This window comes from Seriola aureovittata, chromosome 19, assembly GCF_021018895.1.
Source record: "Seriola aureovittata isolate HTS-2021-v1 ecotype China chromosome 19, ASM2101889v1, whole genome shotgun sequence".
Classification (NCBI taxonomy): domain Eukaryota; kingdom Metazoa; phylum Chordata; class Actinopteri; order Carangiformes; family Carangidae; genus Seriola; species Seriola aureovittata.
Genome location: NC_079382.1, coordinates 18,887,130 through 18,903,435, shown reverse-complemented (window position 1 = coordinate 18,903,435; position 16,306 = coordinate 18,887,130). Strand labels below are relative to the sequence as shown.

Sequence of the window (16,306 nt, the reverse complement as noted above, 5' to 3'; positions counted from 1 at the left end):
TACTTGTGGAGATTTGTGACTTGCTTTGGTCAGACTTGAGGTGTGACTTGGACAAGCTTAGAGAAGGCTTGAGACTTGGATTAGTCTCTGGTGCATTTCCAGTGAAACAACACACTGAATTAATGATTAATGAATTAATCAGGCTTATGTATTTATAACACTGGATTTCCTTCAGCAATTTAAGATATAATACACAAAGTTCTAATCTAATCTCATGAGTCAAACCATATCAGACTGTCGCCTCAAAGTCCTTCCTTTGTATTCTTTGATGCACCCACTTCTATTCTTTGTCTGAAATCAGTCAACACACACTGGCTCCAACGGTTGAATCAATCTTCAGAGTTACGAGTTGTGATGCCTATCTATCACTGCAGACCTATTCTGGTTTCATTCCTCTGAGTGACAAACCAGCCCCGGAATGTACAGAAACACACTGCGGAAGATAAGAGTTGCTTCACCCTACACTTCCTCTGTGTCACTGTCACTGGTATGTTTGGCACGACGATCGCAGTGATGGGCGTTCAAACACACGCGTGCATGCAGTGGTGTGTGTGAAACCAGCCACATGCGGTGCATGGACGTGCATGGACACACACACACACACACACACACACACACACACATACAGATCTCATTGGGACCATCAGGTTGTTGAAGCTTAATGATCCAAGCCCAGCCCATTTGGCTCAAAACAACAACCTCAAACAGGCAACACCCTTCAACAAAAACCACTTGTCAAGTCAAACAAGTCTCTGTTTTGTGCTGGTGGAAAGTGAGGAACAGGAATTAAAGAGTCACACGTCCATGGGAAAGAAAAATGAATCAGCCAACGTATTGTGAAGAGCCATTCCCAAAATTAACATTCTTGTTTTATACTGGGTGGCAAGCACTGGTTACGATTACTCACACCTAAGCTGACACTATTCTTAATTAATTTAACTTCCTTTTAGTGATGGCCTAACGTAGTGCAAGTCAAAGGAAGCTTATATTAACCAGTACACTGGAGAAAACACAGACACTAATATACTCAACTTAATACCACTCTGTATCACCACCTTTCACTCACCTCTGACACCTGGCGCAAAGGGCAAGGAGAGTAGAGCTGAGGATGAGGAAGATGACGAGGGAGATGATGCCCACCTCTGGGGATGAAAACCAACCCAACATGTCAACCGACCCTACTGGAGCCATTGTCCTGGTGCTCTGTAATGACTGACAAACCAAACCACAGAGTATACACACCGTCAAAGCAGAATTCATGAGGCTGTGTCACATTTATTAAATCAGTGTTTCCATTAAATATAATCCTGATGATGTCTTGTAAAAAAAAATAAAATTCACATCTCACATAATGAAATCCAGCACTTTTCAGATTATTCATGAGGAACCTTAATGATGCACAATATAGATAAAAGGGGTTTATAACTTACTGTGGCTGCTGCTTGACTCTGCTGTGGCTCTGTCACCAACTGCTGTCAGTCATGTAACTGCCTTTGCTTTATTCGGCTCACAGCAGGCAGCCGACTTAGGGAGGGACTCCCTGTCCAGTCGGTTGTGAGGGAGGTGCTGATACAAGCCCATAAACAGCCCATTGTGTTTTTCTAGCGTCACTAAATTACATCCACACCTGAGCGCCTCGGCACCTGACATGCCAGTGGCATCCAGGAATGTTAGCCACAAACACTGGCACAGTAACCTCAAAAGGTGCTTGGTTGATCAATGGAAAACTGAAAGGGATTGATCAAACTGACTGTAATTCACCAGTGACGTTAACTCATGTGTGCACTGTTGCTGTCTGCCAGGGGAAAGCTAGTTAAGCAGCCACACAATCATTCAAACAACACCTCCCCCTAGCAGGAGTTTACATGACTGCAGAAAACTGGCAGCTCATCACAGGGCATATAAAGGAAATGTCATAATCCAGTCTTTACATTTTTTAAATATGCAGTCGTCTTTGTTGTGTTCTGTTTTCTCACCCACACTCTCTCCAACACACTTTTTGTTTTTGTGTTCTTATATTGTCGTTTATATTTAAATGAAATGCCTTGGTGCGTAGGTCGATATACTGTAAATACCTGAAAGAAGACACACTCCTATTGAAACACATATGTTAGTCTCTCCTCTGTCTTGGACTCTGTGCCGAGAGCTGATTGGTTGGAGCTACTGAAAATTCAACTCACAAGGGAGGTATTACAGAAAAAAAGGATCATTGTTCTAATGCAGAGCAGGGTTTGCATGCAGACTAGGACTAGCGTAATTGGATTACCGTGCTTCAGAGGTGCAGAGTTTGAGTTCTGCACGAGGACATTTCGGCTGAGCACTATGAAAAGGTCACAGGTCGTATCATGAAACTCGGGGATAATGTAAATGATAAAGTTTGCTCCTGCAGTGGTTCAGCTCTCAATTTTAATAAGTCTATGGCGCACACTTTACATATGTGAGTGTAGGAAGGTGGCATACCAGAGCATGGTGAAAAACTGCAGCGTGCATGTTTCCAGCCACTCCTGCACGATAACGCTATCAGCCTTTGGAGTCTTTTGTTTTTTTGGCTGCTCGGTCGGTGGAATTACCCCTTGGAGCACCGAGGCAGCAGACCAGAAAAATAATTCTGCATTCATGCTGTACTAAAATAATTAAACACACGTCTCGTATACTTTCCTGCGGCTGTTTGCCCCCCCCCCAAAGAAACATGGCTCTTACATTTTCAATTAAATGTGTACAATTACATTTATATTGATTTTAATTGATTTGTGTGGGGTTTTCACTAAAGCTAAGTTTATGAAACTCCATGCTTATGACGCATCAGCACGTCTAGATCTTTGTAAAAGAAAAAATCTGTACAAACAAACTGAAACTATTCCTCTAATAACATGATTGCTATGAAATAAAGTTGTAGCTGCGAACAGAAGGGAAATGCTGAGGAAGAATTGCATTGATTTACCCCAATGCACACGTCCACTCACACACGCCACCACCTCTGACTCTCCAAGATTACACACACACACCTTTGTTAGCAATGACACCGACACACCCACATCCATTACTTGTTTAACAGACCCATTCTGTCATAATCATCTTCTGAAGCCTTGCAGAACGGGAAATCTATAGTTCTCAGCAATTTTCATTTGTTCTCTCTCCCACAACGGAGCTATGGGATTCGCTCAGCGGCACAAAGCAAAATCACTAGTCACTCTTCCACAGCAGCGTCCAATTTCAAATATTTGTAACATAATCTTGAAAGCACAGTTTGCTCATATGGGATTGAACTTTGCTAACAATAACATCTTTTTGTTGGCAAATTGAAATAGATAGTAACCCTCCGGATGCCAGTTGCCCTGCAGAGGAAAGTGGGCTATTGTACATTAATCTAACACATGGTTCATTTACACTCCGCTGGGCCCTGACTATTTAAAAAAAAAAACTGACTATAACATATTTCCTGATAGTTCTTTCTCAAATGTTTTTCACTAATATTTCATTATTCAATTAAATATTTGATAAAATCCTCATCAATTTTGAGAATAAGATTGACATTTTGGGAAATACAGGTATTTGGTTGCTTGTGGAGACTTAAATGAGAAGTTTGGAAACACTCTCATATTTGTGTGGTAAATATGAAGCCACAGCCAGCAAGCATAGCATAGAATAGCATACCGTAGCGTAGCGTAGCATAGCAGAGCATAGCATGGCACAAAGACAGGCTCTGTCTTAACAAGAAGCTAATTTTAGATGATTGCATATAAAGTCAATAGAAAGACTTCAGTGGGCAAGAGAGCACAAACAGTTAAGTCTGTAAACTAAGCCAACGAACAGATCTGAGATCTCAAATAAGGGCAGTCCCCAAAAAATGTCAAAGTATTCCTTTATAATGAGGCCTGAGTTCTGACTCACTCAGTGATACTGGGCCATCTTGAAACTCACCCTGAGGGAATTAATTTTACACATTAAAAGAATATAAAAGGTGTGGCGAGCAGCTAAATATGGCTGCAGATCCATGTGTGTATCCTGGCAAAGAAAAGGCAAACTGAAACACCCTGACAGAAGACTTCTTCCATACGGACAAACAGGGTCAGCGAAATAGATCTGTGTTTAACACCAGTGTCTTAACACCCTTGATTTATTTTATATAGCCTGTTCTAAATATTCTGTATTTGTAAGTTTGTCCAGTTCCCTCTGGATTCTGTTGATGTTATCGCTGCTGTCTATGGCCACTTGTTAATGGTGCTTGGCCGAGCTGCGTTGCTGAGATAAACATGTCTTTTTCGTCTGCTCCCAGTTCTGCCGATCAAAATCCTTCAATTTGGAGACAATAAGGTTTTGTTTTTTTTTACTTTTTGTAAATCAATATTAAAAAAAAAAACAGATGAGGAAACAGGAGAGTGAGTCATCCAATCACCACATCCTGAGAATCTTGTACATAATTTCTTTAGTCAGTGAAATAAAACAAAAATGATGCAGTTGTTTTCTTTTGCCCCTGCAGGGCAGTGTTGCCTCCTGTCATATCTCTCACACACACACACACACACACACACAACACACACACACACACACACACACACACACACACACAGTAACTGGATTTGCTGAGGGACTTCACCCACTCGGAGGATCGTTCTGCCAGCTTGTTTCCATGCAGTCTATCCCCCTGCCTCAGCATTAAACTGGCCTCTTTGTTCACCTAAATCCCACTATTTGGCTCGTCCACTTCAGTGAACACCGTAATCCAGAGTTGCACTCTCGCTCCGTCTTTCAGTGCTGACACTGCTGCTCACCTCGGACAGCAGGGAGCTCTCGTAGCAAACAAGAATGTCAAATATTGTTTGGCACGAAAAACAGGTTGTTCAGTAGCAGCATGTCCAAAAATACACAGCATAAAAAATTTTTTGAATAACCAATTGCTTGTTTTTGAATCACAAAAATAGCATAAAACAACACTGACAAAATATTTATTATCCTCATGTATTTCAGAAAAATTAGGAACAGATAGACATTGAGACGTTATTAGGTTTACTCCTGGTATATCTCAGACTAACATCCTTATCAGCATCCTGTTATGAACGAACTCGGTCATTAGCAGCAATTAAATGGGAGGATGATTCACGGTGGAAGATTTAACTGAGCAAACTATGAGTCCGCTGAACCAACTATTTCTTCGACAATCAGAAGTTGAACCGTTCGGAAAATGTCAGACTTGTTAATTGGACAAGAAAATAAACTTTTAGACAGTTTTATCTTGCAAATACTTTAAATGTCACATTTTTCACAAACTGATTGTTTATCAAAAACATACAAAGATGGCTTAATTTATTATTATTTGGTATATTTAAACCCTACTCATTCTTTTGCTCTCTCTCTCTCTCTCTCTCTCTCACACACACCCACATAAACACATGCTAACACAAACATGTCACTTGTCTCTCTCTTCTTCACCCTGCAGTTGTTTGTTCGTGCGCCTCATTGTGATGAGTGCTGTCAGGATGCAGCACAGAAACAGAACGGGGAAGGACACACAACCCCACCACAGCTGTCTCTCTCCAAATACCTCCACCACCGTATCCCTCCGCCTGGCGTAGTCCTGGAACAAAGCCTCCAGCTGGAACACGGTGCACAGGGACAGAAACAGGTGGAAGATCTGGTGACCCTGGCCCACAAAGTCGCAGCGGCCCGGGAAGAAGCGCTCGGGGATAGGACAGGAGAAGAAGAGGGCGGACAGCAGGAAGGAGGAAATCTGGAGGGCGTGGAAGGGCAGGGAGGGCTCTTGTGTCCAGGAGACGGTGAACAGGCGGTGGGCTACGGGGCTGATGTCCAGCAGGTATGCTAGGGTTGTAGGGATAAGCTGGCAGATTTTACGCCGCAGTGGGTACGGCCGCCTGTACCTGGACTTGGCGAAACAGCAGCCAGCACAGGAGAACCACCCAAAGAAGGCAGCTCCGGGTAGAAACAACAGCCCTATGTAGCTTTCCCTCCACGCTGCCTCTGACGTGTAGAAATAATGTCCAAGTGAGCAACCATACTGATACACAGCTACACCCACATAGTCCATGAAGAAGAAGAAGTAGTGTGCCCGTTCCGAGTGAGACTGCAAGAGGTGAGCTGCAACACTGAAGAACAGGTAGATGAAAGAAGACACCAAGAAGAGGCTCAGAGGTAGAGCTGCTGCGTCCAAGGTGTACCCCAGGGTGACTACGTTGGCCCACCAGCGGACCAGCAGCACAGGACCTGCAAGCAAATGAGTCCACACGTTCAGGGACTCATTGTGTCTCTGGAAGAGGCTGAGGAGGTAGCAGCGCCAATCCTGCCGGACGGGGCGGTAGCCTGAGAGGATGTAGGGTTCTCGGAACAGGCTGGGCACCTGGTAGGCGGTGACGGTGGGGCTGGGCGACGGCACCGAGGCAGGGACGAGGTCTGACAGAGGGGGGAGCCAGCGGAGGTGCTTGATGTTCAAGGTCAAGGTGCTGAAGCGTTGCAGAACATCACCAGCCATAGCTGAGTGGTGGATGTGGGAGAGGACTGCTGGAGACAAAACTTAGAAAAAGAGACAGTGAATTAATACAGGAGAGACTTCTGCATGGATTTCAGTTTAATAACGGCACAGGTATTTATTCATTAAGACCTTGTAATGGCTCATAACCTGAGCTGTGCTTTGATGTGATGCCAACAAGCATTATCTAAGATGTTTTTCAAGTAGAGCGCATCAATCTGCACAGTAAATCAGAGGTATGAGGATGGGGGTAGAAGAGAGGAGAAAGAAGAGAAAGTGAAATCTGAGCGTAATACAAGATGAGGGGGATTAAAATTGGGTAATAAAGTTAATAAAACTCCACACAAAGCGGCTAGAAACATGCTGTGAAGCTTCTATAGACAGATTAACACAGGAGGACTGTTTCTGTCAGGCCTGACGTACTGCGGCCGCGGTGCTCTTAAGCTTGTCTGAAAAGTTAACACATGTACAGGATGTTGGTCCAGGCTGAATCATTCTTGAGAGAAGTTTCATCTACGGCCTCTTGGCTCATAACAACTAAAAAAGCTGGTCCACATTGCTCAAAGTGATCAAACAAATACACACAACCGGACAGTATGCATTACAATAGGCACAGACATACTTCTCCACATGAGTCATGCGCACCGGAAAAACAGGTATGTAACCATCACCCTCCACCTACCACACACACACACACACACACACACACACACACACACACACACACACACACACACACACACACACACACACAGAAGAATGTAAAGCACTGTTTGTCTCCAAGGTAAATGAGCATCTATGGAGGCAACAAGAGAAAAACACACACTCATGCTTCTCACAACAGCTACTGTGTGCCCTGACCATTTCTCCCCTCCACAAACACACAGTCTCCCTGACACCATTCACATGCACCTATTTAAATCCTCCCAGTCACAATGGGAGTTTTAAACTGAGCCGATCTTACACAAACAGGGTGAAATCTTCGACCTTTGTGCAAGTTTCTCCTAAAAAACAAACAACAACAACAACAAAAAACACCTCCATGTGCATTTCAGCCAATAAAACAAATAAATAAAATGTTCTTTTCCTCTAATTTATTTTGATTTAGCAACGAAGAAGCTGCAGCCTTTATGTACATTTCACGTTGTTGTTTTTTTGTTTTTTTTTAATGCAATGTCAACAAAATGTCCAAAATAAGCATTTTAACATCATAGAAATGACCGAGATACTTACAATGATCCAAACGAACACACTTCAAGGTACAGCTGATTTGTGATTTGTGGTAGTGTAATATGAAGGAACATCAGCTCACCTGCTGGTATCGTGAACACCTGTTGCCCCTCTGGAGTCGCACGTCTCTGCAGGAAGGAAAGGAAGTCTTGTCTTGCCTTACAGGCTTTCCTCCATCAGAAAGAGCACATGCTTAGATAACTGCAACATGTTGAGGTATAGAGGTATTTCAGAGGCTGCAGACAACAACAGGGTAAAAACACAGCTGACACGACAGCCCGGAGGCTGAACGCGTGGGCGGGGTTAAAGGACCAGAAAAGCCCTGAGGTGCTTCTAGCAGCTTTTTCTTATTCTTATAAGAGACATTTATTGGTGCTTATTCTGTGACAGAGACATTCAATATTATGTTTGTTTGCGTTTACATTTATATTTATATTATTTACCATTTATTAGACTCTTGGAGAAATCACATTTGTCATTGTTTTCTTTATGTAGCCTAAAGGACATTATGGTAAAACCATAAAGACAATGAAACATACATGTTTAATTTTGCATGTGTGTCTCCATCTTCTGTCTGGTATCATACACTGCATTCATGTTTAAAACTAAGGGGTTTTTGTGTTCAGCAGTGCACGTACAACAAATGCAAAATGTATTGGCTCTTTCATAAGATATTCAGACAGTGAAAATGACTTAAGAAAAAAAGAAACAACCAACCCCAAATCAATACAATACACTGACACCTTGTTATTCCTCGTGACTCATTATGAATCTGAATCAATATAAATCAATATATTTCTGTATGAAAATTATGATTAAATGAGGTAATATTCCTTTTTATTTTCAATTTATTCATTTTTATTGCTTTCATTCTGAAGCACTTTGCGTCTGTTTTGAAAAGTGATATATACTGTAAATAGTTTAGGCAGGTTTTAGAGATTGTTAACATGCAGTATGTTAAAAAAGTCCCTGTTTATGTCGCCATCTCCTGGACAGATGGACAAACGTTTATTCAATAGGCTTTTCCTGCTTCTTTTTTTTTTTTAACAGCCCGCCTCTTCCTGCTCCATTTTCGCGGGAGTTCTTAAAAGGGGCGGGGTCGTTAGTAACACCGAAGATCCTATTGGACGGTCGTACGTTTACCCGCCGACTATGCTAAGGAGTGCGTGCCGAGTTGACCAATCGCCTCTTACGCTGCGCTCGCACGCGGCACGCTGTGGCGCGAAAACCCTTCAGTTGTGCGGTGAGACGGCAGCGGGGAACACGGAGCGACAAACTCTGAGCAACATCTGAAGCGTTTTTCAAGAAGAATAAAAAAATCATACAACATGGCAACCGACGTCGTAGACGACCAGGAGATGAGGGAGGCTCAGAGGGATTACCTGGACTTCCTGGACGACGATGTAAGTCCGACTTTTGTCCGGTTACACACTTTGTTGTGGGGGATTGAATGACAAAGCCATGCGGCCACAACAAAAGAAGCTCCCTTCGTTTGATTAGTTAGTAACAAACACCTCTGTTGGCAGTTAAATTACACCCGTTTGCACGTGCTGCACGTTCATATGAAACTTGGTGAAAATGTTTGTTTGTTTGGTTTACATCGAGCTGAGGCGTCTGTCTGCTCGAGCTCAGTGAAATCATCATCATCATCATCATCAAAAGGGTTTGAGTTAAAATGAACGTATACCGTCTTTTTCCTGCTTAACCTGCAGCAAGACCAGGGGGTTTACCAGAGCAAAGTCCGCGACATGATCAGCGAGAATAAAGCCCGGCTCACCGTCAACATCAACGACCTGAGGAGACGCAACGAGGCCCGGGCTGCAAAGTAAGTAAGGGTGTGTGTGTGTGTGTGTGTGTGTGTGTGTGTGTGTGTGTGTGTGTGTGTGTGTGTGTGTGTGTGTGTGTGATGTCTGAATCTGACATCTTAAGTAGTTTTCCAGTCTTCTCACACTTAGTAACTTATTGCATAGAGTAACTTTCCATTGAACAAGTTTTAAAGTCAGACTGAACAGTTGAAAGATGAAATGACACATTTGCCCTTAAACAAACTTAAAAGTTCAGTTTGCAGCCACTAGTGTTTATGAGATGCTAACGTTGCTAACTATAGCTAGATTTTGGTTTGTAACTGTGATTGCTGAGGTCCGGTTGTGACTTTATGACTTCTCTACTTGTGCATCTATCACAAATGAACTGTCATGTTTCATCAGCCCATCAGTGGTTTAGTTTATCTGAATAGATAAAGTAAATTGTTTTCTATTGGTGGAACCACCTGCTGGAGACTTTCAGTGTTTCTGTGTTATTATTCGTCTATATGGAAACAAAAAAACACTCCTGACCCACGGTAATAAAAACCATAATTAAGCCAGTGATCCAAATGTCTATTGTCCCTGTCAGACTGATGAGCAATGCCTTTGAGGAGCTGCTTGCGTTCCAGCGGGCGTTGAAGGACATGGTGGCCTCTGTGGACGCCACCTACGCCAAGCAGTACGAGGAGTTCTTCGTCGCCTTGGAGGGCAGCTTCGGCTCCAAGCACGTCACCCCTCGTACCCTGACCTCCCGACTGCTGGGCAGCATGGTCTGTGTGGAGGGCATCATCACCAAGTGTGAGTTTACTACTCATGTTTTCAACTTCTTTATCGTAACTTCTTATAATGTCGATGATGATACTCATAGTGACTTTCTTGGGTTCACTTCCTGCTTTCTCGTTTTCTTCTTCAGGTTCTCTGGTGCGTCCCAAAGTGGTGCGCAGCGTCCACTACTGCCCGGCCACCAAGAAGACGATGGAGAGGAAGTACACAGACATGACCTCCCTGGACGCTTTCCCTTCCAGTGCCATCTACCCCACCAAGGTAACTGCATCCATAAGACATTACTCAGAAGAAAAGGTTCTCAGAAAAACGTACGTGGAAGTCACAAGACTCTTACTGAGTTTGTGTCCGTCTCTTCTGACAGGATGAGGAGAACAACCCTCTGGAGACAGAGTTCGGTCTGTCCGTCTACAAGGACCACCAGACCATCACGGTGCAGGAGATGCCGGAGAAGGCGCCCGCCGGGCAGCTCCCCCGGTCTGTGGACATCATCCTGGACAACGACCTGGTGGACGTGGTCAAACCGGGAGACAGGGTGCAGGTCGTTGGGACGTACCGCTGTCTGCCCGGAAAGAAGGGAGGGTTCACCTCCGGCACGTTCAGGTGAGATGAGAGCTCGCGTGTTAGAACTGCCGTAGCTGCTGAGTTCATCCTCCTGCTTTAGTGTAAGTCTTAACACCCTGTCCTCCGCAGGACCATCATGATCGCCTGCCACGTCAAACAAATGAGCAAGGAGGTGTCCCCCTCCTTCTCTGCGGATGATGTGGCCAAAATCAGAAACTTCAGCCGCACCCGCTCCAAAGTAAGGCCTCGCGCTCTGACCGCCTGCGTTTGCGTTGTTTACAAAAGCAAACCATTGAACTGAACGAGGGAATGAAATCTCTTCTTCTGTTGTCGCTCAGGATGTGTTCGAGCAGCTGGCTCGCTCCCTGGCGCCCAGCATCCACGGACACGAGTACATCAAGAAAGCCATCCTCTGCATGCTGCTGGGCGGCGTGGAGAAGGTGCTGGAGAACGGCTCGCGCATCAGAGGAGACATCAACATCCTGCTCATCGGTACCAGAGCCTTTCCTGCTGATGTTCTCATTCCTCCAGGAAGTTTTGAATTTAATATTAAGCTAATACCTCATCATCATTTTTTTTCCTGATCTCCAGGTGATCCCTCAGTGGCCAAGTCCCAGCTGCTGCGTTATGTACTCCACACGGCGCCCAGAGCCATCCCCACCACGGGACGAGGCTCCTCTGGTGTGGGTCTGACTGCCGCCGTCACCACTGACCAGGAGACCGGTATGACACACACTCATAAATGCATGAAAACACCGGCACGCACATCTGACATTTACTGTAGCTTAAACCCACTTCTACATCTCAACGCATTATTTCTTCTTCTCTTCTTCATTAGGTGAGCGCCGGCTGGAGGCGGGCGCCATGGTGCTGGCTGACCGCGGCGTGGTGTGCATCGACGAGTTCGACAAGATGTCCGACATGGACCGCACGGCCATCCACGAGGTGATGGAGCAGGGACGCGTCACCATCGCCAAGGCTGGGATCCACGCCCGCCTCAACGCTCGCTGCTCCGTGCTGGCAGCCGCCAACCCTGTCTACGGCAGAGTGAGTAACCACGTGCGTGTGTTCAGCCGACGCTTAACCCGTCAGCTGATCTAGATCTAAAACGCCTCCATCTTCTTCGCAGTACGATCAGTATAAAACCCCCATGGAGAACATCGGCCTCCAGGACTCCCTGCTGTCGCGTTTCGACCTCCTCTTCATCGTGCTGGATCAGATGGACCCCGAGCAGGACCGGGAGATCTCCGACCACGTGCTGAGGATGCACCGCTACCGTGACCCCCGCGAGCAGGAGGGAACAGGTACTGTGAATCAGGGGTTTTTAAAACACTATTCCAAGTTTTTTTTTTTTTTTTAAAAAGATTTTTAAAAAGTTTAATATCTAACATGATGCGTTTCCTCGCTTTGCTGTTCAGCCATGGCTCTGGGCGGGACAGTCGACGTCCTGGCTACTGAGGACCCAGACGCAGTAGCAGAGGAGCACGAGGAGCTGCAGATCTACGAGAAACACAACAACCTGCTGCACGGAAGCAAGAGGAAGAAGTAAGCAAACGTGGCACGGGACAAAGCATCACAGCCACGAGCTTGTGTGAAAAGTAAAATGAGTGCAGGAGGTTAAAATGAAAATGTTTCCTTTTCGTTTCAGGGATAAGATTGTGAGTAAGGAGTTCATGAGGAAGTACATCCACATCGCCAAGATTGTGACACCTGTGCTGACGGAGGAGGCGGCCAATCACATCGCAGAGGAGTACTCGAGGCTGAGGAGCCAGGAGCAGCTGGCTGCAGATATCGCCAGGGTGAGAGCGGCAGACTCGTCCTACGTACACCGGAGTTTATTGACACGTGACGGATGTACCGTATTGATTAGACCTCTCCCCTCAGGACTGTGTGTATGAACCTGCTCTGACCTCGTTCCCTCTCCTCCTCAGACATCTCCAGTGACGGCCCGAACTCTGGAGACCATGATCCGTCTGTCCACGGCACACGCCAAGGCCCGCATGAGCAAAACCGTGGAGCTGGAGGACTCGGAGGTGGCCGTGGAGCTCGTCCAGTTCGCCTACTTCAAAAAGGTGCGTGCTGCTCTTCAGTTCTTAACGGAGGGGATGAGCAGGGTTTGTCAACACGTCAGAATAAGAGCAGACTGAAGATTTCTGCAGTGGCATGTTGGTAAACTCTGGTCTGGGTTTGTGTATTTTTTCTGTCCAGGTTCTGGAGAAGGAGAAGAAACGTTCGAGACAGGAGCGGGACTCTGGCTCGGAGGAGGAGGAGGAAGAGGATTCGTCCACTCAGCGTTCACAGAAAACTCAGAGGAAGAGGTGAAACACAGCTGCACGCTTTCTTATCCTCTCCATGCACGGAAGCTCATCTTCTCCTCTTACTGCTGCTGCTGTCGTCAGTCCTCAGTAATTATATCCTGTGTTTTCCTGCAGGGGGCGCCGTGGCTCTCAGGGCAGCGAGCCCTACAGCCCATATGACTTCAGTGAGGAGCAGAACGTCCCCGAGAGTGAGCATCACTTTGTTTTTTATTTTGACCCGTACTTATGTAGTCTGCTTTCCCACTCTGAACGACTCACTCAAACACAACACACTCGTTCACGTTAGGACAATTTTTTTCTTTATTATTATTATTATTATTATTATTATTATTATTTTATTTCTATTTTTATTTTAAAGGAGGTATTCTGTCTCATTCTTTTTTGAAGGAACCTTGAAAATAAAACACTTACATATTGTATCTTGTGACATAAACTGTTTCACTACTAAGATTTGTGAGATTTAAAATGATAAAAAGTCACTGGCTCTTATAACTGATCCAACTGACTCTTGCTCCACTATGTTTATTTCAGAGCTTGAGTTACTTGTGCAGATGAAGATTTCTATCACAAACATGGTCAGCAGATAAAATGTATAAAAAATGCAAAGTGACAGATCAACCCACATTATTTACTGTGCTCCATAGAAATTACTTTTGCTTTCGATTCTTTAACCACGATTTGCTGATATCACTTCTGTACTCATCAGTACTATTTTAAATCTATTTTTACATTGTATAATTATAATATTGCTACTTTTACTTAGTGAAGGATCCAAGTTCTTGTTGAATATAGACACGTTTCAAGGTACTCGAACACTTTACAACACAGTAAAAGATAAATGTACACGACAAACGAATGTAAAAGTACACGACATAAAATGCAGAGAAATAAATGTGATTAATCGCTGGTGTTGAGGGAATCGATATTAGAGTTAGCTAAGATGTGAAGTGACTGAGCAAAAAAAAGTCTTGGGTTCCAACGGTTAAATTCTTTAAATTAAATATTACAATGTTTGAATTTTTTGTTTTTCTTTCATCAACAATCTTTAATATTACTGAGAAAACGCTGAAGGTTTGCGGTTTCACATCCTGTAACTTACTGTCACACACGTCTGTCTTATCACTGTATGTAATCGAGTTCTCGCATTGGTCTGTTCGCTCTTCAGTTCAGGCCGGCACGCCGAAACCAGCCAAGCCGCAGCGAGAGGAGGAGGAGCCCATGGACGCGTCATCACAGGCTGAAGACACTGAGCTCTCTGCAGACAGGTGCGTGACGGTTTCATTAATGTAGTCAAAGATCTTTTATAGGTAAATGATGTTGGTGAAATTACTTTGTTTGCCCTGTTTTGTGCTGTGAAATCTCATTAATCCAAATGTGCTTCTTCTCTAGACTGAAAGAATTCAAGTCGTCGCTGTTCGCCGTGTTCCAGTCCGCTCACGCTCAGTCCGTGAAGATGAAGACGCTGATGGACGATGTCAACAAGGAGCGCCAGAATCAGTTCACGGAGCCCGAGGTTCGCGCCGCTCTGGCCCGCATGCAGGACGACAACCAGGTCATGGTCGCTGATGACATCATCTTCCTCATCTGAGAAAGGAGGAAGAGGATGACTGTTTCTGAAATTTAATAACATGGACTTTGAAAGAAACAGATTTATATCAAAACTGTACATTTATTTCATCTGATATTGGACACTTCTTTTATTTTTCACGCTGTTTTTCGTTTCTCATTTTCTGGAAAGACACCTGACCTCTGATGCACATGAGGCACCAAGAAAGACTTGAACCGGTTTATTCCTGTGGTGGGTTTTGATCCACATAAGGTGCAGGTTGATCTATTAGCAAGACCAGTTTTATTCATATATGTATGCACTTGTTTCCTTTCAGGTAATATCACTTCAAAATGGTTTTATTACCTTGTCTCAACAGATTAATGTTGTGTGTAATTAATGAGCATTTCAGTTCATATAAAGGAGGCAGGTGTTGCAGCCCAGTGCAGGTACAGTCTTCATTTAGCAATGAAACATACTGTGTATTACTGCATCAGAATCAGGACATTGTGAAGTTAGTGTTACCAACACTTCTGTTGTCTGGGTTTGTATATAGTTGAAGAGGAGTTTTGAAATCGTTAACTGTAGTTGTGTATAAAAAAAAAAAAATAAAATGTCGTGCTTTGGAAATGGCTTTGATTTATTATTTTAAATGAATTGACAGTGCAATGATACAGCATGTTTCTTAATGTGTGTAGTACGGTGGCCCAGAGAGCTCAACGCACTGCAACTTGCAAATAGACAAAATAACAAATTCAGAAAACATCATCAGTTTAACACCACATGCTACAAATACTTGCAACACAACAGAAGTGTTTCCAGGGGACACTAAAAAGTGATGAACCTGGCTGGGATGCACTTGTTCAACGCTTTGTGACTTTTTTTTTTTTTTTTCCAGTTAAACATGATGGATTTCCAGCAGTCTGCCTCTCAGTTGGAACCGGCTCCCTGGGGCCTGATACGACGGGAGCCACGACTTGAAGTTTCTTTTGTTGGAAAATCTGAGAAACCACTTCATGCAAGTACATTTTTTTTTGTTTTTTTTTTTTTGTCTGTTTTCCATTTCAAATTGCGCATTAAGAAGGTTAATTGAAACACGTCTGTTGTGTCGGGAGTAATTGCAGCACGTGATGTTTTCTGAATTTTTGTTAATTTGCATGTGTTTTGTTGAGTTGCAGTGCTTTGAGCTCTCAGGGCCACCGTACCCACAGTGGGTCCAACAGTCTGTGACGACTTTCTGTTCTGTGTTCAATAGGGAAATCACTGAGTATCTAATGCCAGTAAATTTCTTGTGTGATGTCCCAGATTTTGCAAGCAACCGACCCTTCCTGTATTTCTTCTTTTTTTTTCTGTTAGAGTAACTTTAGCTGGAGAAATGGTAAATAATACTGGGAACTTTGTAATTTCCCTTAAGACACCTCCTGCATGTGTACGTGTGCTTACAAGAAACATTTTTTTATTTGGAACCACAAATAAATCCAGACTTCATCTCGCGTGCGATGTGGGTCCCACACAGCTAGACACCTCTCGCCTGGTGAGGACTTCACTGTTCACATCGCTTTACCCCAATTAGTCGACG

General features: G+C 44.2%; 2 protein-coding genes across 2 annotated transcripts; one reads left to right on the top strand and one right to left on the bottom strand.

Annotated features, from left to right (window-relative positions):
* Window positions 1-5,211: 5,211 nt before the first annotated feature.
* paqr8 (progestin and adipoQ receptor family member VIII) lies at window positions 5,212-8,678 on the bottom strand. Its single transcript, XM_056404814.1, has 2 exons — window positions 7,794-8,678; window positions 5,212-6,525 (listed from the first exon to the last, which is right to left on the bottom strand). The coding sequence occupies exon 2, from the start codon at window positions 6,482-6,484 to the stop codon at window positions 5,408-5,410; it is 1,077 nt and encodes a 358-aa protein (XP_056260789.1). The 5' UTR covers window positions 6,485-6,525; window positions 7,794-8,678; the 3' UTR covers window positions 5,212-5,407.
* Window positions 8,679-8,920: 242 nt separating this feature from the next.
* mcm3 (minichromosome maintenance complex component 3) lies at window positions 8,921-15,375 on the top strand. Its single transcript, XM_056404809.1, has 17 exons — window positions 8,921-9,114; window positions 9,424-9,536; window positions 10,106-10,314; window positions 10,430-10,560; window positions 10,664-10,902; window positions 10,993-11,101; window positions 11,202-11,355; window positions 11,455-11,586; window positions 11,702-11,910; window positions 11,993-12,167; window positions 12,282-12,408; window positions 12,512-12,662; window positions 12,795-12,935; window positions 13,072-13,181; window positions 13,296-13,369; window positions 14,347-14,446; window positions 14,571-15,375. Exons 1-17 carry the CDS (start codon window positions 9,040-9,042, stop codon window positions 14,767-14,769), a joined length of 2,448 nt encoding a protein of 815 aa, XP_056260784.1. The 5' UTR covers window positions 8,921-9,039; the 3' UTR covers window positions 14,770-15,375.
* The last annotated feature ends 931 nt before the right edge of the window (window positions 15,376-16,306 follow it).

What these genes read in the sequence shown, in the direction of transcription:
- paqr8 (XM_056404814.1), bottom strand. Translation starts at nt 6,484, where the DNA reads ATGGCTGGTGATGTTCTGCAACGCTTCAGCACCTTGACCTTGAACATC.
- mcm3 (XM_056404809.1), top strand. Translation starts at nt 9,040, where the DNA reads ATGGCAACCGACGTCGTAGACGACCAGGAGATGAGGGAGGCTCAGAGG. An exon ending in AACGAGGCCCGGGCTGCAAA is followed by an intron (nt 9,537 to 10,105) that starts GTAAGTAAGGGT and finishes TGTCCCTGTCAG; the next exon opens with ACTGATGAGCAATGCCTTTG. An exon ending in CATCAACATCCTGCTCATCG is followed by an intron (nt 11,356 to 11,454) that starts GTACCAGAGCCT and finishes CCTGATCTCCAG; the next exon opens with GTGATCCCTCAGTGGCCAAG.